This window comes from Schistocerca americana, chromosome 1, assembly GCF_021461395.2.
Source record: "Schistocerca americana isolate TAMUIC-IGC-003095 chromosome 1, iqSchAmer2.1, whole genome shotgun sequence".
Classification (NCBI taxonomy): domain Eukaryota; kingdom Metazoa; phylum Arthropoda; class Insecta; order Orthoptera; family Acrididae; genus Schistocerca; species Schistocerca americana.
Window position 1 is genome coordinate 903,423,526 of NC_060119.1, and position 27,391 is coordinate 903,450,916.

The following is a 27,391-nucleotide window of genomic DNA, read 5'->3' on the forward strand; positions in this document are numbered from 1 at the left end:
TTCAGGCAAATGCTGGGATGGTTCCTTTGAAAGAGCATGGCCAATTTCCTTATCCATCCTTCCCTAATCCAGTGGGACCGATGACCTCACTGTTTAGTCCCCTCTCCCAAATCAGCCAACCAGTAACAGGGGTAGTACATTGTTTTGTTTGTCATTTTACAACAATACATGTTTTGTCAGCTTTATACTGAGTAAAAATGTTGTCTATATACGTACAAAGCACAAATATACCTATAAGCGACAAACACACAAACAAAACTACAGCATATGTAAAGAGTAGCCCAGTTCAAAATCAAAGTATTTACTGAGTGTTGTACCAACAATAAGTGGTTGAGCTGCAGACAGATTTTTTACATACAGACCCAGCAGTACCTTCCCATGTGGGACTAGAGAAAGCAGTGTTATGTTGAACTTAGTCAGGAAACAGCACTCAAACAAAGTAGTACATAAAGACAAATACATTCCAGTATTTCTCGTAGCCACAGTACCAGCTTGTGACTGAATTTGAATTGGCACTAAAGTATCCAATTTTGGCGAAATTCAAATTTAAAAGGTTACTACACTATGTGCCTGAAGACAAAGTTTTACTGCTTTGAAATTGACATTTAAAAAAATTGGTGATTGTGGAGCTTTTTAACTGGAATGTTCATGTTTGCAAAATTTTCAACAGATTTTTTGCAAAATGATCTTTACTTTCTTATTTTGGCTGCTTTTAAGCTTTCAACAAACGGATGTTCCTGTCGAGAAGCATTTTCCTGCCAGTGAGCTGAGTACTTCTCTCTAACATTATTTTTCTTTACCCACACAATTCGATAATTACGACATCTACTAAATATTAATTTTGACATTTTGTGGGCATTCCTAGTCATGCGACTCTTACTTGTCACTACAGGTTAAACCAATTAGGCACTTAGGGTAAAAGTCGAAACAAAAATAACCCTATTTGCCTATTATGGAAAACATTTTGGTGTGGTTAAAATACGTTGAGGCGTTTGTTTTTCTTGTCAATGTAGTGCATAGCATGGACACTATAAACCGAAAGTAAGACCACCAGAGGGGGAGGAGAGATGTTGGGCAACAAGTACCACCTCCGTCTTGTAAGGCAGCAGCCTGCACCTGTTTTCTGTGTATCTGTGAAAGCAGGATTGATGCATGGTCAGAGGGATTGCCAGTCCCTCCCAGTGTTTTGAAAATTGTAAATCAACTTTGCGATGTATCAGAACTACTCATTTCACTCACTTCAAAATACGAAAAGAAAATGAGCAACACACTACACAAAGCATTGGGTAATAGATGCTACGCATTTGCTTGATTGTTGGCAGTTGTCTTAAACGAGGTGGTTCAGACACAACTTTTACTGGTATTTGATGCAGCCACAGCCACCTAAAAGTGCCACGTTAAAAGACAGAAGTGCCCACACAAGGGCTTATAGTAACCTTTGAAATTTCGCTAACAGACAGATGTACTTTTTTCCTAATGGACTAGGTTCAACATCCGTGTCCAACTTTGCTTTATGCGGCAGGTATCTTTTATAGAACATTGTACAGCCAAAAATTGACTTGTACCAGTGACTTGAGCACACTGATACATCACTGCATTTGTGCAATTTTTATTTTGCAAACACTTTGTTATACAGATTGTTTTTCCAGACGCTGTGCAGTATCAGTAACCAAAAATTGGTTACGTTTCTGATGCTTATACACAGAAAATAAGGTTATTTCAAACTGTCGCTGAGAAAATAGTTCATTTGGATATAAGTAGCCATGACATAATCTCTATTAGGTAATTTTGCATTTTTGCATTTCGAGGGAGATTTCGCATCTATATTTGCATGTATCATATTATGCACATTTTTCATGTCCCTTGTAAATAAGACAGGTGAAAACATATTTGTGTTTATGGTTTGATGCCATATGCTGTGGGGCGAACTGCATTCAAATGTAGCATTCCATTGGCTTTCATTGCCCATATGACAAGTGACTCAGTCTGCTTTAGAAAAGTGAATGCCATTCCTGACTTGATTAGCAGCAAAATGTAGTGATTTCAGATGAGTTCCATTTCCACCAGTGCTTCACTGAGAGCTACAGACTGGTTAAATGCTATCATGGCAGTTGCAGTCTGTCAGCTTGCATTGTTGAATGTCATAGCAGTCTTTTACTCCTACACCTTCGTCTACATACATTCTCTGCAAGGCACCATATTGTGTGTGGCAGAGGGTTCCTTGTACCACTGCTAGCCATTTCTTTTCCTGGTTTGCTCACAAATGGAGCTATGGGGAAACAACAGTCCGTATGCTTCTGTAACAGCCCTAATTTCTCTTATCTTTTCTTTGTGGTCCCTATGCAAAATATACACTGGTGACAGTAAAATCATTCTGCAGTCAGCTGCAAATGGCTGTTCTCTAAATTTTCACAACAGTGTTTCATGAAAAGAATGTTATTTTCCCTCCAGGGATTCCTACTTGAATCCATGAAGCGTGTCCCTAATCCTCCTATCTTGATTGAACCTGCCCGAAACAAATCTAGCATCACACCTATGAATTGCTTCAATGTCTCCCTTTACCGTATTTACTCGAATCTAAGCCGCACTTTTTTTTTCGCTTTTTGTAATCCAAAAAACCGGCTGCGGCTTAGAATCGAGTGCAAAGCAAGCGGAGGTTCTGAAAAATGTTGGTAGGTGCTGCCACAACTAACTTCTGCCATCGAATATATGTAGCGCTACAAAGGCAAGCTTTGTAGGCACAAAGATAAATACTGGTGCCAAAACCTCTGCGCCAGTAAAAAAAAGAAGGGTGCAAGACGAGCTTTTTTCCTCCGCCCCGAGTTTTGACCACTGCATTTTCATACATTGTCCAACGAAGTAAATACAAATTCCGTATTGCTCATCTTCGAATGTAGCAGAATTTCAATGTACTACGAAAATCCGACTGGTAAGACTGTTTGGGATGTTTGTCAATATGGCCAACTCTACGTACTCAATTTTTTCCTACCTGTGAGAAGAGATGGTTGCTAATAGGAACCTGATGAAATGTAAATCACATGCAGTGATATTCTTCACCATAAGAATAATACGAATATAAACATTGTGCCACGTATATTTCATGTTTGCTGCTATCTCATTTAAATCCTGTCTGACTAATAAACTACGAAACTAGAGTGAGACAACAGCAAACGCGGCAGGATATACGTATCGTGTCATGTTCATATTCGTATTATTCTTATGCCTAATAGTGATACTGTCAGAAATGAAGCACGGCAACTGACTAGATTTTTAAACCTAAGATGACTAATTTCTGTGCAGAATTTGATGTACTAAAGAAGCGGCCGCAAAGATTTTCAAACGGAGAAAAATTTTCACCTAATTCTCATTCAGAACATGTTCTATCATACGCAGTCTATTATTTGGTTCTTGTTGATCATTATCAAAGAAAGCAGCAGTGTAAGTAACAACAAATAGCAGTCTCTTGCCATTGTTTTGCTAATGAGACGATTCCGTTTTTTTTTAAAGCGGTGGTGGTAGCGCGCACAAAAGCAAGCCATGCCGCGAGCCGCGACAGGTCGTAAACGCGCACTATCAGAATGCGACTAACAATGCATGACACAGTACAGTAATGCATTTTCAGCTTAAGAGTGACGTAAACACCTATAACAAAGAAAACGGCAATTATCAGATCGAAGCAAACTAAGCAATCGATTCAAACCAGACGAAGCACGTGAAAAAGGAAGGGTACCCGAATAAATACGGAGGAACGCCTGATGCATAGCAATGGCTACCTGGTAAAGCTTAACTGCTATGCTTACGACTCGAACCAAACTACTGTAGCTGTATCGTCATTCATTCGACCTAAATTGTGTCTCATATTACAATGGACCAACTTTGTTTCGATTTGGAGGTGCGGCCTAAAACTATTCTCTCCCCTTGAATTTCGAGTCTAAAATTACAGGTGCGGCTTAGATTCGGGAAATTTTTTTCCTTTATTTCGAGTCTCATTTTTCAGGTGCGGCTTAGATTCGAGTGCGGCTTAGATTCGAGTAAATACGGTAATCTGAACTGGTGGGGATCTCAAACACTTGAGCAGTACTCAAGAATGTGTCACATTCCCTATTACCGCTATTAGAGAACAAGAGTGGTCCTATCACACTTGGTTGGAGCACTTCTGATAAGTCCTTGTCTCTGATGAATACCTGCTGTCGAGGGCAGTGTACTGCGTTCTATTACATAAAAAGTCTTTGTGCCACTCGCATATCCGGGAGCCTATTTTGTATGCTTGGACCTTCATTAAGAGTCCGCAGTGGGGCACCGAGTCAAGTGCTTTCTGGAAATTTAGAAAAATGGAATCTGCCTGTTGCCTTTTATCCACAGTTCGTAGGATGTAATGTGAGAAAATGGAAAGCTCAGTTTTGCATAGCTAATGCTTTCTAAATCTGTGCTGATTTGCAGACAAAAGCTTTTCTGTCTCAAAGAAATTTATTATGTTTGAACTTGGAATATGCCCAAGAATTATGCTGTAAACTGATGTTAAGGATATTGGTCTGTTATTTGGCGGGTTTGTTGTTTTACCCTTGTTGTATGCAGGAGCCACCTGTGCTGTTGTTCAGCCACTTGGGACTTTGCCCTGGGTAGGAGATTTGTAATAAATGCAAGATAGCAAGGGGCCAATGCTGAAGAGTACTCTCTGTAAAACTGAACTGGGATTCCATCTGGACGTGGTGACTTATTTGTTTTCAACTCTTTCTGTTATTTCTCAACACCAGGGCACTTATTTCTAAGTCCATATGGGAGGCTGGGTGATGGTCAAACACTATGCCTGTCTTATGGTCCTCCTGCAGCCATGATCATTTTAAATGGAAATTTAAAACTTTAGTTTCCTTTTGACACCTTCTATTGACAGACCAGACTGGTCGCAGAATGACTGGAGAGAAGCCTAGTTAGTGGTTTTTCCTATTACCAGAATTTTCTCATGTTCTTGGCAAGATCTTTCCCAACATATGACGGTGGAGAGTGTATGATCCATGCATTGGTCTTTTATACACACACCAGTTTCTGCTATCTGTTATTTGCCTGTCAACATTTCTGCATACTCTTCATCATCTTCTGAACTGAGATTGCAGCAATCTTTACTTCATCAGCATTTTCTGAATTTTGTTATTAAGCCACGGTGGATTCTTTTTGTTCTTAATATCCTTTCCCAACACATATTTCTCTAGAGTGAAATTTACAATCAGTTTAAACTTTGTCCATAATTCCTCTGAAGCCATCATATTTGAACTGAATTCATAAAAACTCTTGTAGCATTTATAATGGATTTATGAACTTCAGTGAACATCGTTGTCAGTATGATGCCATGATCACCTATCCCTTTTTCTATACTGACACTTTGAAAAGATCAGGTCTGTTTGTAATTACAAGGTATAAAATATTTCCATTGCCTGCAGGTAGTAGAACTAGCTGCTCAAAACAGTTCCACCCTGAAAACAATGAGAAGCACTTACAAGGGAACCTCCCCATCGCACCCCCCTCAGATTTACTTATAAGTTGGCACAGTGGATAGGCCTTGAAAAACTCAACACAGATCAATCGAGAAAACAGGAAGAAGTTATGTGCAACAATGAAAAAAAGGCAAAATATACAAACTGAGTAGTCCATGCGCAAGATAGGCAACATTAAGGAACCGTGAGCTCAGGAGCACCGTGGTCCCGTGGTTAGCGTGAGCAGCTGCGGAACGAGAGGTCCTTGGTTCAAGTCTCCCCTCGCATGAGAATTTTACTTTCTTTATTTTCGCAAAGTTATGATCTGTCCGTTCGTTCATTGACGTCTCTGTTCACTGTAATAAGTTTAGTGTCTGTGTTTTGCGACCGCACCGCAAAACCGTGCGATTAGTAGATGAAAGGACGTGCCTCTCCAATGGCAACCGAAAACATTTGATCGCAAGGTCATAGGTCAACCGATTCCTCCAAAGGAAAACACGTCTGATATATTATATACGACACTGGTGACGGCATGTGCGTCACATGACAGGAATATGTTGTCTACCCACCTAACTTGGCGAATGGGTAAAAAGATTCTTCTACCTTGCCTGATTTAGGTTTTCTTGTTTAGGTGTAGCGTCCCCATACTACGGCGCAGTTACTTCGCATCAGAGGGACAGATAGTAATTGTCTGAAACTAAAAAATTAAAATTTTCACACGAAGAAAGTCTTTAACCAAGGACCTCTCGTTCCGTAGCTGTTCGCGCTAACCACGGGACCACGGTGCTCCTGAGCTCACGGTTCCTTAATGTTGCTTATCTTGCTCATGGACTACTCAGTTTCTATATTTTGCTTTTTTTTATAGTTGCACATAACTTCTTCCTGTTTTCTCGATTGATCTGTGTTCAGTTTTTCAAGGCCTATCCACTGTACCAACTTATAACTAAATCTGAGGGGGGTAACAACACCCAGAATTTACTTAAGATAAGGAAATAGAATTTTTCCTTAAAATTTCTCAGTTATTTTAAAAGGAACAAGATGAAGTTAAAGCATAACTCACTAATAAAATACTTTCAGACTTAGGGAGCATGATAACTGATTCCAACATTCAACTCTTGCAAAATACATACAACTGAAGCTGGCATCCATATTCAGGATATAGATGAGTTCACAGTCCTCCCCAAATCAAGTTCAATGACACGGTACAGTGTCTTATTTCTCACTGCACCAGGTACTCCATACCACCTACATCTCTTTCGATAACAGCAATCATCCACCCTGGGCACTCTGGTTCACTCCAGCATATATCCATTGCAGGAACAAAACTCAACCAGCCATCCCACAGGATCGGCTTGTAGTTTTCAGTGCTGTTCTTCCTCTCCACATTGCATCGAGAATGCTTGTTTTTGTAACCATGCTCTCCTGGACTCGGTTGACAGCCCACTGCCCTGTTTCTCTGCCCACACAGATCTGGTCTCCTGGCCCTCAAGAAGTCGATCATCCCTGCCAGATGGCATGGAAGTGGGCTTCCAATGAATGATCAACTACACGGTGGTCTCGAAATGTGCAGGGAACCGCAAAATAGTCCCCCTTGTTAATCCTATAATACTGGGGTATTATAAGAGTGAAACAAATGGCCTTGATGGATTCTCGCCTCCCCCTCATCACTGCACCAATTTTGATGCAAGAAAATGCCCCAAGATACAAATGCTACTTAAATTCTGTCAGGCACCTAAAAACTAAAACTACATAGGACACACTGCTTGACACAAGAATGAAATGCTGGTACTGGCCAGCTTAGTTTGAGCCAGATGGAGCCTTATTCACCTTACTCGTACCAGTAAGGTAACAGGAATCTCATGACTTCAAAAGGCCCCACAAACCTAGGCATCAACTTACTGCTGACCTTACCAGCTGCCTTACTTGCATCTTGCAGTGCCAAAATTTATTATAATGACCAGATCACCCAGCTTAAAATTGTCTGGCTGTCAACATCTGTTGTACTTACTAGCCTCCTAGGAACAAGTCCAGTGGATGTTATTTTTAGCCTGTTTCCAATTCTCAGTTACCTCATCAGGTAATACATTCTCCAGTAACAGTTCATTGATTGACAATAAATTGCTCAAAGGAGAATTGACCCTAAATGCAAGGAGTAATTCAGCCGGAGTGGCTTTGTGCACCTCGTGCTTAGCCGTGTTGAAAGCCATCATTAACCAATGCAGGGATTTATCCCAGCTTGTCTGATGGCCACTTTAATATGCAGTGAAGGTAGCCCTTAGATTCCTGATTACCGTCTCTGTGTAAGGAAGATTCAGATAGTAAGGACTAGTTTTACAATGCTGGATTCCAATTCATATGCAATATCTGTTACAGGCCTTTGAGATGAAAGTTGTGACATTATCAGGAATGATCACCCAACATAGCCCAAACTCATTAAAAACATTTCGATGTCCTCTATAGCTGGCTGGTGATAGCCACACTCGTTGGAAAAAAAAGCATGTACAGTGGCTGAACACATTGACCCAAACTAATAAATACTTAAACCGTGTCTTAGTATGCAGCAGAAGTCTGACAAAATTGACATATGCCTTCTCAAACAGTCTCTCCATGGATTTAGAAGCTAGAAGGTCAACCTTGATGTTTTGGGGAGCCTTACTCACAGCACAGATTTTGCACAACTGATTCCTCTCCTTGATCTCAGCATCCATGTCCTTCCAAATAAATTTATCCCAAATCTTCTCCCTGGTCTTGAAAATTCCCAAAGGCCCATCACCATGTGAAGCATGGAAATATTTGAATATGTATGCCACCAACTGGTCTGGTACGACCACTTTCAGCTTCCCATTGTACCACGCAATGCAGCGAACTTCATTGTCTTTCAGTACCGGTCTAAGTGTTTCCTTTCTCTGCAGTTGTCCTTTAACATCTTCTATAGTAGAGAGCTGTTTGCAGTATTGTTTGATCATCTGAAATAAAGCTGGAGAATTGTGTAGTATAAGGTTGATGCTTTGTGGCTGACTTCCCAACAGTGAGCTAAAGTCCAAGTACTCAGTCTATGATCTGGAACAAGGACATTAGGCTAAGGCTTAGAAGGCAAAATTATAGTAACTATTTTGTAAATTACAAGGAAATAGGATGAAAAACAGACACTGTTTATACAGGGTGTGTAACATTAAGAGACAACAAGCTTTCTAATCACTTATAGTGCTCCAACCGTCAAACAGTATCAACTTTCACAGCAGTGAGTGTTCTGACTGCCTGTATTGACTGTGTTAACATTGTTAACCTCTTCTATTTACTTGTCCTCATATTTTATTCATTATTAGATGGTAACCTACTTTAAGTTCTCAACTGTGTTACAAGACAGAGATTGTAGCTAAGCTTTCAGACAATGTTCTTCCTGGACACACATTGTGTGTCTATCGACCTGCCAGCACTTTTGTTTGGTAAGTCTCATCATCTTTGTTTTTAGATATATTTTTCCCACGTGGAATGTTTCCCTCTATTGGGATTGGAAAATAAATAAATAATATATATATATATATATATATATATATATATATATATATATATATATATATATATATATATATATATATATATATGCCTTTACAAATGTCTGCTTGTGTCTGTGTATGTGCGGATGGATATGTGTGTGTGTGCGAGTGTGTGTGCGAGTGTATACCCGTCCTTTTTTCCCCCTAAGGTAAGTCTTTCCGCTCGCGGGATTGGAATGACTCCTTAGCCTCTCCCTTAAAACCCACATCCTTTCATCTTTCCCTCTCCTTCCCTCTTTCCTGACGAAGCAACCGTTGGTTGCGAAAGCTAGAATTTTGTGTGTATGTTTGTGTTTGTTTGTGTGTCTATCGACCTGCCAGCACTTTTGTTTGGTAAGTCTCATCATCTTTGTTTTTAGATATATTTTTCCCACGTGGAATGTTTCCCTCTATTGGGATTGGAATGACTCCTTACCCTCTCCCTTAAAACCCACTTCCTTTCGTCTTTCTCTCTCCTTCCCTCTTTCCTGATGAGGCAACAGTTTGTTGTGTGTATGTATGTGTCTGTTTGTGTTTCTATCGACCTGCCAGCGCTTTCGTATGGTAAGTCACATCATCTTAGTTTTATATATATATATATATATATATATATATATATATATATATATATATATATATATATATAGAGGGAAACATTCCACGTGGGAAAAATATATCTAAAAACAAAGATGATGTGACTTACCAATCGAAAGGGCTGGCAGGTCGATAGACACACAAACATACACACAAAATTCTAGCTTTCGCAACCAACGGTTGCTTCGTCAGGAAAGAGGGAAGAAGAGGGAAAGACGAAAGGATGTGGGTTTTAAGGGAGAGGGTAAGGAGTCATTCCAATCCCAATCCCGGGAGCAGAAAGACTTACCCTGCGGGGGGGGGGGGGGGGGTTGGTAGGGCATATGTAACTGTATGTATGTGTGTAGAAGTTTTTTATCAGCTCTGCGGAAGGACATTGTTCAGTCTTGTCTATATACCAGTATATCACGCAGTGCCTAAAATGCATATGGAGTGGCTACGTTTATGCCTTCCATTATCTGATTCTGTAATTTTCTTTAAGTGATATGTTCGCTACTGCTGATAGTGTCTGACATGGATATGGATTGGTGTGCGATTTATATTTGCATGCAATTGATGTTTCATTTAATGCTCATGAATCTTAGGATAAAATTTGTACTGTACTGTGCAGAAATCCCAATAAAGACTTTGCCAGAAGAAAAAAAATTGAACATCAATGTAATTAATGAGTTCAGTCACATAAATAACTTTTCTTTGTTTTAGGACACATGCACTCCATGCACTAGTGCAATTTGCATATGATGATCTGGGCATGACAGAGTTGCTGCAGGCTGGACTTTTTGGAGCACTATCAACACACCTAGCAGCATCTGTAGAACGTTGTGGTCCTAATCATGGACACAAAATTCATGAAAAAAACAAGGATAGGTCATCCAGCCATCAGAGCAATAGAAAGAGAGTTCGTGTTAGCAGCCCAAGCTATGTTGCTGTCAAGAAAGAGCGAGAGCTGAGCAGGTATTATGTTTATTATAGTTTTAAAATTTCCACACAAAAGAATCTAACATTTCTGTAAGCAGGTAACAAAAGTGACACCCAAGAAAAAAAAAATAGTGGAGAATGTGCTCAGTAGTAACAATAGAATCTTGAGATTTTAAACTCCAACCAGGAGACAGAGGGGCGAGAGTTTGGGAGTAGAGAGAAAGAAGAAAGAGAAGGAGTGAGAAAGAAAGAAGGAAAGGGGGGGATTACTGATAGAAATCAGTCTGTGAAGTGGGTCACAGATGTCCTAGTTATTAAGAGCAGTGCCTGTGAAAGCCCACCTTGTACAGTACACAGTTTTAACCAGCCAAGAAGTTGTGTAACAGCTCATCTCCACTGTAGGCAAAATTATTCATTCAAGAATTAAAATACATTGGAAGGTGTCAGCAGAATGAGTCTGCATGCCTCTTATCATTGCTTTCCTAATGTTTGTGAAATAGTTAATCACCATGGGCTAAGATGAAATCTGAGGAAGACATGGAGTCTGTCCAGGTAGCCTTTTTCATCAATTGCATTGTCACCTGTAAGGCATTCATTATATCTTCAGTTAGATTGGTTGGTTGGTTGGTTTGGGGAAGGAGACCAGACAGCGTGGTCATCGGTCTCATCGGATTAGGGAAGGATGAGGAAGGAAGTCGGCCGTGCCCTTTCAGAGGAACCATCCCGGCATTTGCCTGGAGTGATTTAGGGAAATCACGGAAAACCTAAATCAGGATGGCCGGACGCGGGATTGAACCGTCGTCCTTCCGAATGCGAGTCCAGTGTGTAACCACTGCGCCACCTCGCTCGGTATCTTCAGTTAGAAATTCTATGGGTGTTTATAGATTAATACAGTTTATTTGTAAGTTTTTGTATAGCATAAATTCAGTAGTGTATAGTACACAAATAACTATTGAGCATAAAGACCTGCTTTGCCATTGTTTAGTTGAAATGTCAATTGCTTTTTGTTAACTGTATTGTAGTTCTAATGAGATGCATCAGCATGTTTTGCAATTATCTTGTCCTATCTAAATTGTACTTTGTGTGGCGAACTGCAGGTAAAGGTGTGCATGTTGGGTGAAGTTATCAAATTACATAAGTAACAAATATGAATAAAAATTTCAAAGTAATTCAGGTGTTTGATACTTTCGTGGGTAGTCGATGCTCACAGTAGTTAGGTTTTGACCCCTTGAGTATTTGGTAGTACTCAGCCTTAGTTCAGCATCATGATGTGTGACGTACCGCAACTGTTTTCTTCTTTACATACTTTTACACTATAACATTCATACCTATCATAAACTTGTAACTATATTTACTTGTGGTGCGATTCTTTCTTATGTTTATATGGTACCTAACACTCTACAAGCATTTATCTTTCTTCACTTTAGAATGTGTCGATGCATTGTTCCCTGGAAGAAAAAACTTAATTCCAAATTAAAACTGTATCTTCGTAGATAAGTGTATAGTGGCTTGTTGGCTACTAATACCTTTTTCATATATTCATCCATGTATTCATTCACTTCAGTGTGCAGTTGTGTTATCACAAAACTTATTTCATGTCGTGTGTATCTCTGCTTACCTTATAAATCTGAAAGATAAAGTGTGTTAGAGGCATTGACCTCTTATTCAGTTTGCCACTGTACTCACTTGTTTACCTGCAGCAAGACTTTTCTCATCCATCAAGTAAAATTAGTGTATGCACTTTCAGTACTTAAATTTTTAAAAATTGTACATACATAGATATAATGTGTATAGTAGCATAGGTTTAAGTAAATATCTTGTAGTTTAGCATCCTTTCCTGTGCATATAATCCTGTAGCTTATCTTTGTGTGTGTGTGTGTGTGTGTGTGTGTGTGTGTGTGTGTGTGTGTGTGTGGTGTAGATAGTCGTAGTTGTAGTACACTCTCTCTCTTAATTTTCTATGTCCCTGTTTTCTCAATAGGCTTTACAAATGCTAGTGCGGACTGTAGCTCATAAGGTTTGTTTGTTTTGGGCACTCCAACACTTCCAGGTTTGCCTGTCTAGCATACACACGCCTGCAGTTTGCTGACTAGCCTGCTCCCAAATGCGTATGCGCTGCGCCACTCTGATACCACTCGCTTTGCGGCGAGTTGTGTATTGCATTGCACATTACCGTGCATTTCACAAGTTCATTTATTTGTTTACAACTGGGCTATGTGCAAGGCGAAGAATTGTATTTAGACTATCATCATCTCTAGACACATAAAAGTAAAATTCTTCCTTGTTACAACCACTCATTTTATCGTTTACACATTTGAATTTAAGAAAAAACACAGGCAGAAATTTTCGTTAACAACCAACAACATAAATTCTGGAATGTGACTTTCCAGCAACCTACATCTAATATTATTATACATATATACAACTTAGAGGGTATAAAGCCCTTCTTCAATATATAAACATTCTCAAGTCTTTGTGTGGGTAAATGCCCTTGTCTTTACCCGTGTTCGTGTGTACCAATCTGTCTGCTTCTGGATAGGGAATTTTAGTAATTATATATGGTCTGGTCTATAGTGGTTGCCACTTATTGTTCAGTTTTCCAATTTTTGTGGATTTGGGATGCGTTCTAAGTAACACCTTTTCTTCTATATAAAATAGTGTTGTACGTTTCAGCTTTCTGTCATAAATTCCTTTCCTATATTTAGCCCAGGCTTCCAGGTTGATTACTGCTTGTCGTATTTTATCCTCCAGTGATAATTCCTGTATAAGTATCTTGGGCAAAGGTTTCTCCTACTCGTCTACTTGTTTGGAATTGAACATCAGCTCATTTGGTGTAAATCTAGTTGATGTATGAGGAAGGTTGTTAACAACTTGTAAGAAGGGAGTGACATATTCAGTCCTGTATGTTTACGAGGTATGTAGGTACAAACCTATTGCGTTCCTTAAAAAAACGTTTCTATGGGGGATGCTTCGGGATGAAATTTGGATAGTAAAATGTGTTTCATTTGGTTGGATTCTACAAACTCTTTCTAGCTACATCCAACAAAATATGAGGCATTATCTGTTACATGACTTCTGTTTTTCTTACTCTTGCAAAGTAATCCTCTTTGATTCATCTTATAATTGAAGTGGCTGTAGTGTTCTGCATAGCGTACAATTTTATTTATTTGTTGAAAATATCATACAGACCTACTGTATACTTTATGCCACCCTTACCTCTGGGATAGGGTCCAGCCACATCCAAAGGTACCTTTTCTGGAGGCTTTTAGCCTCAATGGTATGTAGTTCACTCTGTTTGGAGATGTTGGTATGTTTTGTTTTCTGGCAGACAATACACTTTCTTACCACCTGTAGTACTCTTCATCTAAGGTTGGGGACATAACAGTTGTTGTTGTTGTTATTGTGGTGTTCAGTCCTGAGACTGGTTTGATGCAGCTCTCCATGCTACCCTATCCTGTGCAAGCTTCTTCATTTCCCAGTACTTACTGCAACCTACATCCTTTTGAATCTTCTTAGTGTATTCATCTCTTGGTCTCCCTCCACGAGTTTTACCCTCCACGCTGCCCTCCAATGCTAAATTGGTGATCCCTTGATGCCTCAGAACATGTCCTACCAACTGATCCCTTCTTCTAGTCAAGTTGTGCCACAAACTCCTCTTCTCCCCAATTCCATTCAATACCTCCTCATTAGTTATGTGATCTACCCATCTAATCTTCAGCATTCTTCTGTAGCACCACATTTCGAAAGCTTCTATTCTCTTCTTGTCCAAACTATCGTCCATGTTTCACTTCCATACATGGCTACACTCCATACAAATACTTTCAGAAACGACTTCCTGACACTTAAATCTATACTCGATGTTAACAAATTCCTCTTCTTCAGAAATGCTTTCCTTGCCATTGCCAGTCTACATTTTATATCCTCTCTACTTCGACCATCATCAGTTATTTTGCTCCCCAAATAGCAAAACTCCTTTACTACTTTAAATGTCTCATTTCCTAATCTAATTCCCTCAGCATCACCTGACTTAATTCGACTACATTCCATTATCCTCATTTTGCTTTTGTTGATGTTCACCTTATATCCTCCTTTCAAGACACTGTCCATTCCGTTCAACTGCTCTTCCAAGTCCTTTGCTGTCTCTGATAGAATTACAATGACATAGGCGAACCTCAAAGTTTTTATTTCTTCTCCATGGATTTTAATACCTACTCCGAATTTTTCTTTTTTTCCTTTACTGCTTGCTCAATATACAGATTGAATAACATCGGGGAGAGGCTACAACCCTGTCTCACTTCCTTCCCAACCACTGCTTCCCTTTCATGCCCCTCGACTCTTATAACTGCCATCTGGTTTCTGTACAAATTGTAAATAGCCTTTCACTCCCTGTATTTTACCCCTGCCACCTTTAGAATTTGAAAGAGAGTATTCCAGTCAACATTGTCAAAAACTTTCTCTAAGTCTACAAATGCTAGAAACTTGGGTTTGTCTTTCCTTAATCTTTCTTCTAAGATAAGTTGTAAGGTCAGTATTGCCTCACGTGTTCCAATATTTCTACGAAATCCAAACTGATCTTCCCCGAGGTCGGCTTCTACCAGTTTTTCCATTTGTCTGTAAAGAATTCGTGTAAGTATTTTACAGTTGTGACTTATTAAACTGACAGTTTGGTAATTTTCACCTCTGTCAACACCTGCTTTCTTTGGGATTGGAATTATTATATTCTTCTTGAAGTCTGAGGGTATTTCGCCTGTCTCATACATCTTACTCACCAGATGGTAGAGTTTTGTCAGGACCGGCTCTCCCAAGGCCGTCAGTAGTTCTAATGGAACGTTGTCTACTCCCGGGGTCTTGTTTCGACTCAGGTCTTTCAGTGCTCTGTCAAACTCTTCACGCAGTATTGTATCTGCCATTTCATCTTCATCTACATCCTCTTCCATTTCCATAATATTGTCCTCAAAGTACATCGCCCTTGTATAGGCCCTCTATATACTCCTTCCACCTTTCTGCTTTCCCTTCTTTGCTTATAACTGGGTTTCCATCTAAGCCCTTGATATTGATACGAGTGGTTCTCTTTTCTCCAAAGGTCTCTTTAATTTTCCTGTAGGCAGTATCTATCTTACCCCTAGTGAGATAAGCCTCTACATCCTTACATTTGTCCTCTAGCCATCGCTGCTTAGCCATTTTGCACTTCCTGTCGATCTCATTTTTGAGACGTTTGTACTCCTTTTTGTCTGCTTCATGTACTGCATTTTTATATTTTCTCCTTTCATCAATTAAATTCAATATTTCTTCAGTTACCCAAGGATTTCTACTAGCCCTCGTCTTTTTACCTACTTGATGCTCTGCTGCCTTCACTACTTCATCCCTCAGAGCTACCCATTCTTCTTCTATTGTATTTCTTTCCCCCATTCCTGTCAATTGTTCCCTTATGCTCTCCCTGAAACTCTGTACAACCTCTGGTTTAGTCAGTTTATCCAGGTCCCATCTCCTTAAATTCCCACCTTTTTGCAGTTTCTTCAGTTTTAATCCACAGTTCATAACCAATAGATTGTGGTCAGAGTCCACATCTGCCCCTGGCAATGCCTTACAATTTAAAACCTTGTTCCTAAATCTCTGTCTTACCATTAAATAATCTATCTGATACCTTTTAGTATCTCCAGGGTTTTTCCGTGTATACAACCTTCTTTCATGATTCTTGAACCAAGTGTTAGCTATGATTAATTTATGCTCTGCGCAAAATTCTACCAGACGGCTTGCTCTTTCATTTCTTACCCCCAATCCATATTCACCTACTATATTTCCTTCTCACCCTTTTCCTACTCTCGAATTCCAGTCACCCATGACTATTAAATTTTCGTCTCCCTTCACTACCTGTATAATTTCTTTTATCTCATCATACATTTCATCAATTTCTTCATCATCTGCAGAACTAATTGGCATATAAACTTGTGCTACTGTAGTAGAGGTGGGCTTCGTGTCAATCTTGGCCACAATAATGCGTTCACTATGCTGTTTGTAGTAGCTTACCCACACTCCTATTTTTTTAATTCATTATTAAACCTACTCCTGCATTCCCCTTATTTGATTTTGTATTTATAACCCTGTATTCACCTGACCAAAAGTCTTGTTCCTCCTGCCACTGAACTTCACTAATTCCCATTATGTCTAACTTTGACCTATCCATTTCCCTTTTTAAATTTACTAACCTACCTGCTCGATTAAGGGATCTGGCATTCCACACTCTGATCCGTAGAACGCCAGTTTTCTTTCTCCTGATAACGACGTCCTCCTGAGTTGTCCCCGCCCGGAGATCTGAATGGAGGACTATTTTACCTCCGGAATATTTTACCCATGAGGATGCCATCATCATTTAACCATACAGTAAAGCTGCACTCCATTGTTCTTATTACGTTTTGATTTCCTTTTATGTACACTATTTTAAAATCGAATTCTTAAGTATACTTATGTCACCTGGCTATCCGTTGGTGTAGCAATTTAAAAGTTAATGAAAACCGTTGGGAGTGATGGCCACAGTATACTTTTGTGTATTTTCTCCAAAGGAAATGTTCAAACTTTTTAAAGGACCAAGTTACAGCCAAACCCTCCAACTCCGTAACTAAATACGAATGTTCAGCTTCGGATAAGGTGCGGTTGGTGAAGCTAATTGCTTTACAGATGAGTTTTCCCTCTTCTTCTGCCATTTGAAAAAGGCCAGACCTTGAGAAGATGCATTAGTGCATAAACAAAAATTCTCCTTCGTGTCTGGTTGAGATAAAATATTAGCATTTAATAAGGCTTGCTTGATGTTCTTGAAATCGGTTTGACATTGCTTGTCCCATAACCAAGGTCTGTTTTTCCAGACAAGATTGAGTAAAGCATCACTGTTCGTAACTTGGTTAGGATGAATTTCCTGAAAGTTTTTTAGGATCTGGCAGTATACATTTCAAAGAGATTATGTGTCCTAAAAATTTTATCTTTCCTTCTCTGAAATTAGACTTCTTGAGATTTGCTGTTACTGCATGTTTGGAAAAGTGGCTTAATACTTTTTCAATTAATCTTAAGTGTTCTACCCAAGTGGGGGCGGCGACTAAAAGGTCGTCCACCTTACTCAAACGTTTGGGCCCTAGCACTTTGTCCAGAGCAGAGATAAATACACGTGCACTTACATTCAATCCAAATGGTAACACTTGAAATTCAAAGCTCCTGCCCCACATATGAAGGTGGTATACTTCCGACTTTCTTCATGTAGTTTATTTGCCAATATGAGGACTGGATATCAATTATAGTAAGAAATTTAGCATCATGGAATTTCATAAGCTTTTCCTCTAAATTGTATGGACATGTTCGAACTGGTACAATAATCGTATTTATGTTACGTGCGTCGAGGAACAAGCACACCTGGCCATCTGGCGTACTCACGGCCAAAATAGGACTACAATAAGGGGAAATTGATGGGTTGTATTATGCCCGATTCAAGTGTCCTGTTAATCTCTTTCCTTACTGCTTCCCTCTTTGTCCATGGTGTAGGGTATGAAGTAGAACAACAAGTTTCATGAGGATTACTTCCATTTTTTACACAAAAGCCGTAATGATACCTGGTCTTTTTTCAAACACATGTATATATGTAAGTATCAATTCCCTAAGTTCTGCTTGCTGTTTTTGAGACGAGCACTGTGATTCACTTACCTTTGTGTTTCTTGTGTCGACACTTAACTCTTCTGCTGCTGACTGTTCATTATCGTATGTATTGACAAACATGGCTATGTGATTTACCAACTGAACCTCAAAGTTGTGAGTAACAGTTTTACGTCTATCAGTACTCCCCGTGATTAAGTCTATTGCAAATAATTGGTTATGTACAGTGAAATGACATTTGCCCTTGCCTGAATCAGTTTGTACTTGGTATGTCCTAAATTTATCTATACCGATTAAAAAAACAACCATTAGTTTCTCTATCACAAAATTGCATCCTACAGAAAATTGTCCTAATTGGATGGGAATTAAAGCTTGTATTTTGACTCCTTTCTATTATGACAGTTGAATGGAGCTGGGTTGAATACTTCATGTCTGAGCCTCTCTTGTATGGCATCAGACCAATATTTATCCAGAAAGGCTCTCTAAAACTAATTTATAGTAGTGGCAATGTTCCGCCATATCCATAGCCCATAGTAGAACGTCACCATGTGTGTATGCAACAACAAATATAATTTTCTGGACTTCGATCCAGGTATGAGGTAAAACATTTCAAAATGCTCTAATAAAGACCATGGGGTTTGTTCTTTTCCCTTCAGAGGTAAATAAGGAAATTGTCGATGCCTAAGTAATCCCTCATCTCCAAGTAATGTTGACAAACACACCGCACTGTAGTGACAGTCGCTTGTGGCATGGCGCATGGCAATTGCACTTGCTCTACAGGTACAGCTGCTGGCAGGTGTTGCTGCAGTCTGCAACCTTCGCTATTTTACTTTGACGGGCTAGCCACATATTGTGGGTATCCGGTGAAAGGCTCTAACTTCTCTAAAAGCATGTTTTTTTTCTGTCAAATGTTATTTTGGAATGTCAGTAGTTTTAGCAGTACTGCCTTGTAATCTTTCCTCTGCTTCCTTTAAACCTGAATCTGTTTTAGCTAGAAATTGACTTTCTTCCTCTTTTATAGCTTTTTCTACTGCATCTACATAAATCTTGTGCTTGGATACTACCTTTTCAGCAAGGGTGCTGCCCTTATCCAGCATCCCAGCTTCAGCTTTTTCAGTTATTTCCTTTACATCTACACATAACTTATCTCTGTTTTTTGACAAATTTTGACTCTGAACTTAACTGGTCCACTCTTAGACTTAACCTTTGTACTTCTGTAGGTAAGTTTTTGCACACGTCTTGCAGCTCGCTGACTGTGTCTGTCACATTTTTTACTGGCACATCACTAAAGTTTTGTAACTCACCTACAAGTTGTTTGTGTTTATCGTCTACGGTAATACTCTTTCTGTTAACATATTTATATTGCGGGATACGTTGGTAATTATTTCTTGTTTTAGTTGTTTACCTAGCTCTCAACTTCCTGGATAGTTCGTCAGATAATTCAATGCATATAGTTTTGCTCATCTCACTGAACTATTCTTGAAATTGTTAAATGCTTGATTTTGCTGTGTAAACTGTTGTCCTATATTTTCCTGATGTTTTGTGAACTGCTGTGTCATACTTTTAAGTTGTTATTACACTTTCCTGAAATTCCTGTTGTTTTGTAAACTGTTGTTGCATTAGTTGTATCAAATTGTGTGTCTCACTAGTATTTACATTTTTTTTTTTTTACAAACTTTTTCCTGTTCTTGTATTTGCGATGTCATGAGCAACTAATCAAAAGAATTTTCGCTGTCGTGCCTTTCAGATTCACTGTTTGATAAAAATGTTTCCCGGTGAGAACTGAGAAATTGTCTCATTGAGCATCATAAAAGTGACATCATGATTAGTTGTATTACCAGGGTCATCATGTATTGATAGTGGGAAGCCAACCTCATTTTATACATTGCCATTGGCCAGTTCACAGGTCGGCACATTACCTTCAACTTTTGCCAAGCTTGGATTTCCGACATCTTGGCATATTGCATTTTCTAATGAATGTTCAACAATGGCCATTTCCTTTGACTCCATTGTGAATAGTTTTAAAAAAATTATGAATAAAGTTTTTCAAAAATGAAATTTTGTCTGTATCGGTACTTCTCAAATAAAGTAGATTTAGCTGCGTATTCACTACTGAATCTGATTATTATCTGACACAGCCTTATAGAATTTAAATAACTTATCTTACACTTTAATGATGACTTTGTACAAATTTCATCTGTTCTGTAGAGGATATTAATTGGAAGGAGAAGAGATTATCTACTGCCAGAGAGACAATGCCAAGTGTGGCCATATAAGCATATAGTGTAGCAGCTTTCTATCTTTATTGCTGAAATCAGCATTCCTAGCTCATCTCATTTGTAGCCAGAATTTAATTTTAATTTGCTCCTTCAATGCTTTTATCATTTTGAATCCTGTGGACATGTAACAAATACAGTGAAAGTTTTATTAGTTTCTTGTAACAATAATATGAATCATTTATCTCAAAAAATTTTATCTCAGCAATTGAAAAGTCTGTTCATATTTTGCTCGGCGCCGTCCTTTAAATGGTCACCATTGAATAGGTATGTGGGAATGGAAATTGATTAATAATTGCTTGAATAATTGGAAAAATTGATTGGAAATAATAGTTGAAAGAAATTTGAAGGTAGTTTATGAATATGTGCACAATCCTGAGTGAACTTTAACTGATACCAATGTCAAAAGACCTTTTATATCTATACATTCAAGGTCAATAAACTTAATTTCCATTACATACGGCTTCTCGTTAATTCCCTTGTGTTTAGTCTTGATTGTGACAATGTTGATGTGGGACTGCTCCTCCGGATACCGCGTAAATTCTTCTTGTCTGCTTTGAACCTCTTGATGCAGGATTTCGGCGATGAATGAAATGATGAACAGACAGGAACTGACCTCTTCACTGTGTGAATAAATTTTGCTTTTCTAATAACTTTTTGTAAGACTTTTAATGTATGGTTGAAATACACATTTTTAACAATGCGGGTACGATGGATTCAAGCTTACATCCATACGCTACCACTTCTTGAAACAAAACTGTGAAAATACATGAATTAATAAATTGGAGAGCGTATTTCTTACTGGAGAGTGTATTTCTTGCTTTGTTTCATACAGATATTTAACGATGTATCAAAACATTGTCCTTGCCGCAAAACAACTCATTAATTTACCTTTGGTGATGTCCATAACTCATTCAGTTTATATATTTAAAAAGATTCGATATCATGTTGTTTTTTAAAATTGAATCATATACTGATGAAAATTTTGTGTAATTATAGCAAGTAAATGAAGAAAACTTATTATTCAGCAGTCAGCGCCAATCATTTATGATTTTAAAGACAGTTGATTTCAACCGTAGACATGGTAGAGAACATGGAGTTTATGTTGTCCTCTTTCTGCAGTGTATGACAGCAAAAATAATTAAACATTTTTCAGTAGAGAATCTAAAGGTTCTTCTGCATTGAAAATGAATAAAGTTTGTGTCATTTTTCAAACCATCCTTCTAAAGTAGTTCCCTGGAAAGAGTGGTGGGAATATTTCTGTTTGTGAAAAAGTGTTGGTAGAGAAGGTGTAAGAAATGAGAACTGGAGACTGAGCACTTGAAACTTTTAACACCCATTTAGAAGCTTGAAGATAGACATTAAGATATAAAAAATATACTCCATAACCAGCTTCAAGGGATTGCCAAATGCTGACCTGCCACCGTAACTACTTCTGTCATATAACATCATTTTAATATGCCATATGTAGTGGTAGGGGGTTAGTACATCACTCTCTCAGCCATTGTCAGTTTTCCACACAATGGAGCCACTACTTCTTATTTAAGTAGACCTCAGTTGGGATCATGAGGCTGTCGTCTTTCCAGTTCCAGTCCTCCCCCCAAGAAAAAAACCCTACAGTACCAGAAATTGAACCCAGGACCTCCGCATTGGCAGTCAGCCTTAATGATTACTCAGCTATAGAGGTGGACTCCATATTAAGATGTGCCAAACTTTAATAAAAACCTTCCAGTTGGTATAATGGAGGCATGAGAAATTTATATCATCATCATATCATCCAAATCATCATCGACCTTTGGACATCAGTGGCTAGATAAAAGGTTCTGCTTGACTTTTCTATGTATAAATGTCTTGTTGGAGTTTATCTGCACTATAGGAAACAGTACAATGTCATTAGCAAGATTAAGGTGGTTCAGATATGTTTTGTTAATACATATTCCTTCTTTGTTTTCCTAATTTAAGGATCTGAAAACTTGTTTTACAGCTGCTAAGAATAGTTTGGGACGGTGAGGAATTTCTTAACTGACTTCTAACTATTTCTGAATTTCCCGCTATGCTAAACTCTGATGCAAGCTGGATACATTTTGATTCATTTTCCTGTTTCTTAAGTATTGTGAAATATTAGAATCTTAAAATTCTTAATAGCTTTACCATTTCCAGCCAGAAATTTCTGTACATTATAGGAAAACAGGCACAAAATTGTGAATGATTAATTTGTTCATGACTCCATTTGTTTTTTTGCAAGTATGTATTCAGACATGGAAAAAAGGAATTAGTAGGGTAGTACATGTGAAACATTAACTTTGCTTAAACGTCATAGGAATGGTCTTGTAGTATGTAAATACTTCAGGAGCAAAGGAGACCACTCTCAGAAAAGTGGAAGTCACTCTCTCTCTCTCTCTCTCTCTCTCTCTCTCTCTCTCTCTCTCTCACTAACACACACACACACGCACACACCACACACACAGACACACACACACACCTATGCTCCTATGTGGTCATAGCTAGACTAATCGTGCTGATGCAGTTTTTTGCCTTGTGGACTGTTTGTGGTGGAGAGGTAGTGTCATTTGGGGTGGGTAGAGGGAGAGGGAGGCAGGAGGCAAGGAGAGGGGGTGGGTGTTGATGGCTTGTGGCTCAGGGGGAGGTGGGCAGTTTGTGGACGCAATGTCAAGGAGGGTGGGCAGGAATGCATGGGGGAGAGTTGGCAGGTATATGGGTTGGCATTATTGTTGTGAGCTTAATCAACTATATTCTGATCCACAACAGCTTTTCCTTTGAAGGGAAGGTTGACAAACAAACCTGTGGCACAGCCACTACCACATGGTACCTACTATACCAGCCTGTTTATGGGCCATCTAGAGGAAATCTTCCTGGCCTTCCAACACTCTCAACCTCATGTCTGCTCCAGGTTCATTCATGACCTCTTCATAGTCTGAACTCAGAGCCAAGACACTCTTTTCACATTCCTTGACAATCTCAACACCTTTTCTCTCATCTGCTTTGCCTGGTCTCCTCTATCCAACACGTCACCTTCCTGGATACTGACATCCACCCTTCTGATAGCTTCATCCACACCTCTTTTTACATTAAACCCACTAACCACGAACAGTACCTGCATTTTGGCAGCTACCATCCCTTCTACACCAAAAAATCCATCACACACAGCCTAGCCACCCATGGATGACATATCTGCAGTGACGAGAACTCCATTTCCCAATATGCTGAAAGTCTTCTTTAATCCTAAAATACTAACTTTGCTTAAATATTTCTATGGAATATTATTGGACATTATAGTAATGACATGATATTTCTCCAAGACAGCAGAATGTTAGCTTCAGGTAATGATGTGATTACAGGTACAGTTGTGATAAGCTGGTTTTTTGTTTGTAAAATGTTTCACACTTGACAACAAGCTCACACATTTATGAAATCACAAGAGGAGGCAATGTTCTTAAAGAGGAGTTCTGTATACAGAGAGATAGCTATTTGTCTGTATTCAATGGGAGAGAATAATTCAGAAACAAAATTTTTGATGCTAAATCAATTAATTATGATTCAGGGAAGAGTGAATGTCAAACACTGAATGAAAGACAATCTCGGGAATGTGTTACATACACAGTTTGTTGACTTTGTAATGTTTAACAGCAAATTTTTGCTTTTATTTATTTCATCATCATCATCATCATCATCATCATGTACTCTGCCTGTCGGTGGGTTTCTGATACCACTGCTGCTATTTGAGCATGTTTCAGGCAAGCTACCAAGCGAAGTGGCGCAGTGGTTAGCACACTGGACTTGTATTTGGGAGGATGATGGTTCAAACCCACGTCTGGCCACTCTGATTTAGATTTTTTGTGATTTCCCTAAATCACTTCTAGCAAATGCTGAGATGGTTCCTTTGAAAGTTCACAGCTGATTTCCTTCTCCATCCTTCCCTAGTCCAATGGGACTGATGACCTCACTGGTCCTCTCCCCCAAATCAACCAGCCAACCAAACAGGCTAGCTGCTTCGTAGTCTCATAGTTCAGTACCTTTCTCTTTTTACTTCATTCAGCATTTTTATTCTTCCTATTTTTTTCTGTCCTTCCACTGTACCTTCAATAGCTGTTGTCAGAATTTATTTTCCTTGAAATGTATGTCCCACTCAGTTTACTTTGCTTTTTGTAACTAGGTTGGAAGATGTTGTAACCCTATATAGTGCGTGCTCATACTTAAACAGTGTAAGCCTTGATGGCCGGCCGAAAGAGGCTGCCTCATGTTGGCACAGATGGTGCACCACACACTGTACCGTGTGCAAACAGCTGTATATAGGGCAGCATACTGTGCACTCAACTGCTGTAATGTTTTTGTGACTATGTAACATTTCACTGTTAGACTGTGCATTAATATTTATTACGACACCATTCAGTGTGCCCATATTTTTCTTTATGTGGAGGTGAATTAAAAGTTGGTTGGTGGGAATTGTAATATTGTTTGTGCAACATTATGATAGAAGAGTTTCTTGAACTTTACCCTCTCCATTGCTTCACTTGATCCATCCATTTTGTTGTCTTGATTCTCCTCCGGTACCACATCTCAAATTCTTCATATAGACACACACACACACACACACACACACACACACACACACACACACACACACATTACTGTAATGTTTCAATGAAAAAGGTTTTCTCCATAAAGGAACCCATTGGGAAATTATATCTGCTGATTTTATTATACATGCACTTTGAATGGCAGAACATTGCAACAGTGAATAAGTAACTAAACATAACCTTAACCTTTTAATAGTATCAGCACCTGTAGAGGATTATGAAATTGATGCTATGGTGACACCCATTGATAATACTTTGACAGTAACACTTCATGTAACTGTCTAAAGCAATGAAACTAAATAGTCTGTACTAGTAAAGAGTGAAAAACTACTGCATGCAAAAACAGTTGGATCCAAAGAGCAGCGTAAAATAATGCAAGAGAAAACTTGGAAACCTAAGCTCTTTCCATCAAATATTGGTTTTGAAACTTCATGCTTTTTAAAATCAAGAAAATAGATGTACATGGATGAAAGAGATAGCATGTGTCAGCATAGGAACAAATACAAATCATGTAGTAAAGCAGAACATTGTAAAGTAGGTGATAGGTACTGTCTTGTGAAGGATTACAGGTAAATAAATTAGAAACAAATAAGTATAAGTAACTCATTAAAACTATTCCCAAGGTTCTTGCTTCATGTACTACAATTTCTGTATACTGAAATTACTTTTTGCTTTACTAGGTCGTGGTCATCAGATTGTATGGATGGCAATGACATTCAGATGATAGGAGACTGGAGCCCAACTAGTTCTCATAGCTTTTGTTTCTCACCGGACGGACCATCTTCACCATCTCCAAGTTCAGCTTCGTCTTCTCCACCACCAACACCAACAGAATATGACTGGCCTGATTTATACTCTCCTGTAACAGCTGAATATAATGAAAGCAATGATGAAGAGGAGATGGGGCTTCAGGAATCATGGAAAGACATGGTATACACTACATTCCTCTTATCAAATTAATTATATTTTTGAGTAACTAAAATGTACCCTTTTCATAGTGTGCATGTTCCATAGGCATCTCATGTGTTTTTCTTTGAAAATTAAAATATTTTTAATTTATCTTATTCGTCGACAAGTTGTAATATAAGGTATTTTCTTTTTGTTATGTGCGCTCATTTTGAAGATGTTCACATCCTCAAACTTTGCTTAAATTTTTATATATTTTATCCTGTTAATTTTTTTTATCTTTATGTTGCTGCACAGTATGTTTTTTAATATTTAGCTTGGTTGCCAACTCCATTTTCTTTTTTTTTTGGGGGGGGGGGGGGGAAGAGGGGGACGGGGAGGGGGAGGGGAGGCTGGCCATCTGTTAGTCACACTGAGAAAACCCTGTACCTGTAATGTTTAGCAATAAGAACCATGATTATATTATCCCACACACATTAGAACACCCTTTGTTTTTCAAGTCCCTGTTTGCACTTTGCTCTATTATCTGCAAGATATAGACACTACACAGTTATCTCTGTTAAAACTGTTAAGTAATATTCACATATTAGAAAGCACGTTGATAATATTATGAAAAAGGTAGATTGCTACTCACTATACAGTGGAAATGTTGAGTTGCAGACAGGCACAACAAGAAGACTGCTAAACAAGTCAACTTTTGGCCCAAAAGCATTCTTCTGAATCAGACAACACATGCACAAACATTCGTGCAAATGCAACACTCACACCTGACTACTGTCTGGCTGCCGAGGACAGACTGGATTGTCATTTGAGGCTGCAACATAAATCTGAGTTGGCCCAGTACATTCTTTATAGTGCATTTGACTGGTGGAGGAGATTGTGCTAAACATCAATACCCTTAAATGTTTTCTGTTACCTCCTGACATATGCGAGTCGACATTCGTGGCTGTTGTCTCTTGAATACTTGGTCCAAAATTTCTGGCTGTCATAAACTGCTGTATCCCTTCTCTTCCTACCTGATATATGGGAGAGGCAAGGTCGTGGTGGTCTTCCACAACTGCCGTAGGGACCAAATTCATGAGTCAGTCATACATCTTTTCGACTTTCTTCTTTTGAATTTGCTCTATGCACTGGCACCCCTTGATGAATTTCTCTGTTGTTGTGACATCCTTTGCCAGAAGAGCTTGGTACTCGTCTTCTTTGACTTCATTCATCAAATGTGAGATTTTGTCGACTTCTGCCGTATTCGAATTCACAGTGTGGCATAGGACTAAAATATTATGTATGTGACTGTGTCATTTTCTCATGATGTTAGGTCTTGTTTCAAAATCTTCATGAAGTGTACTTGTTGCTGATTGTCACAATTTTTTTTTGCCCCAGCTATTGAGCTTATCTTTGTTGTTCTTGAACCGCCGCTAGGCTGTGCACCCAGGTAAAAGTACATTTGGCAAACACTTCAT

At 38.8% G+C, this 27,391-nt stretch overlaps 1 protein-coding gene across 2 annotated transcripts in view; it reads left to right on the forward strand.

Annotated features, from left to right (window-relative positions):
• LOC124615086 (armadillo repeat-containing protein 5-like) overlaps positions 1-27,391 on the forward strand; it is a 186,947-nt gene that overhangs the window by 32,784 nt on the left and 126,772 nt on the right. For both annotated transcript variants that reach the window (XM_047143000.1, XM_047142999.1), the window contains exons 6-7: positions 10,301-10,552; positions 25,706-25,955. In XM_047143000.1, coding sequence (XP_046998956.1) covers positions 10,301-10,552; positions 25,706-25,955 — 502 coding nt within the window. The remainder of the gene's footprint in view (positions 1-10,300; positions 10,553-25,705; positions 25,956-27,391) is intronic.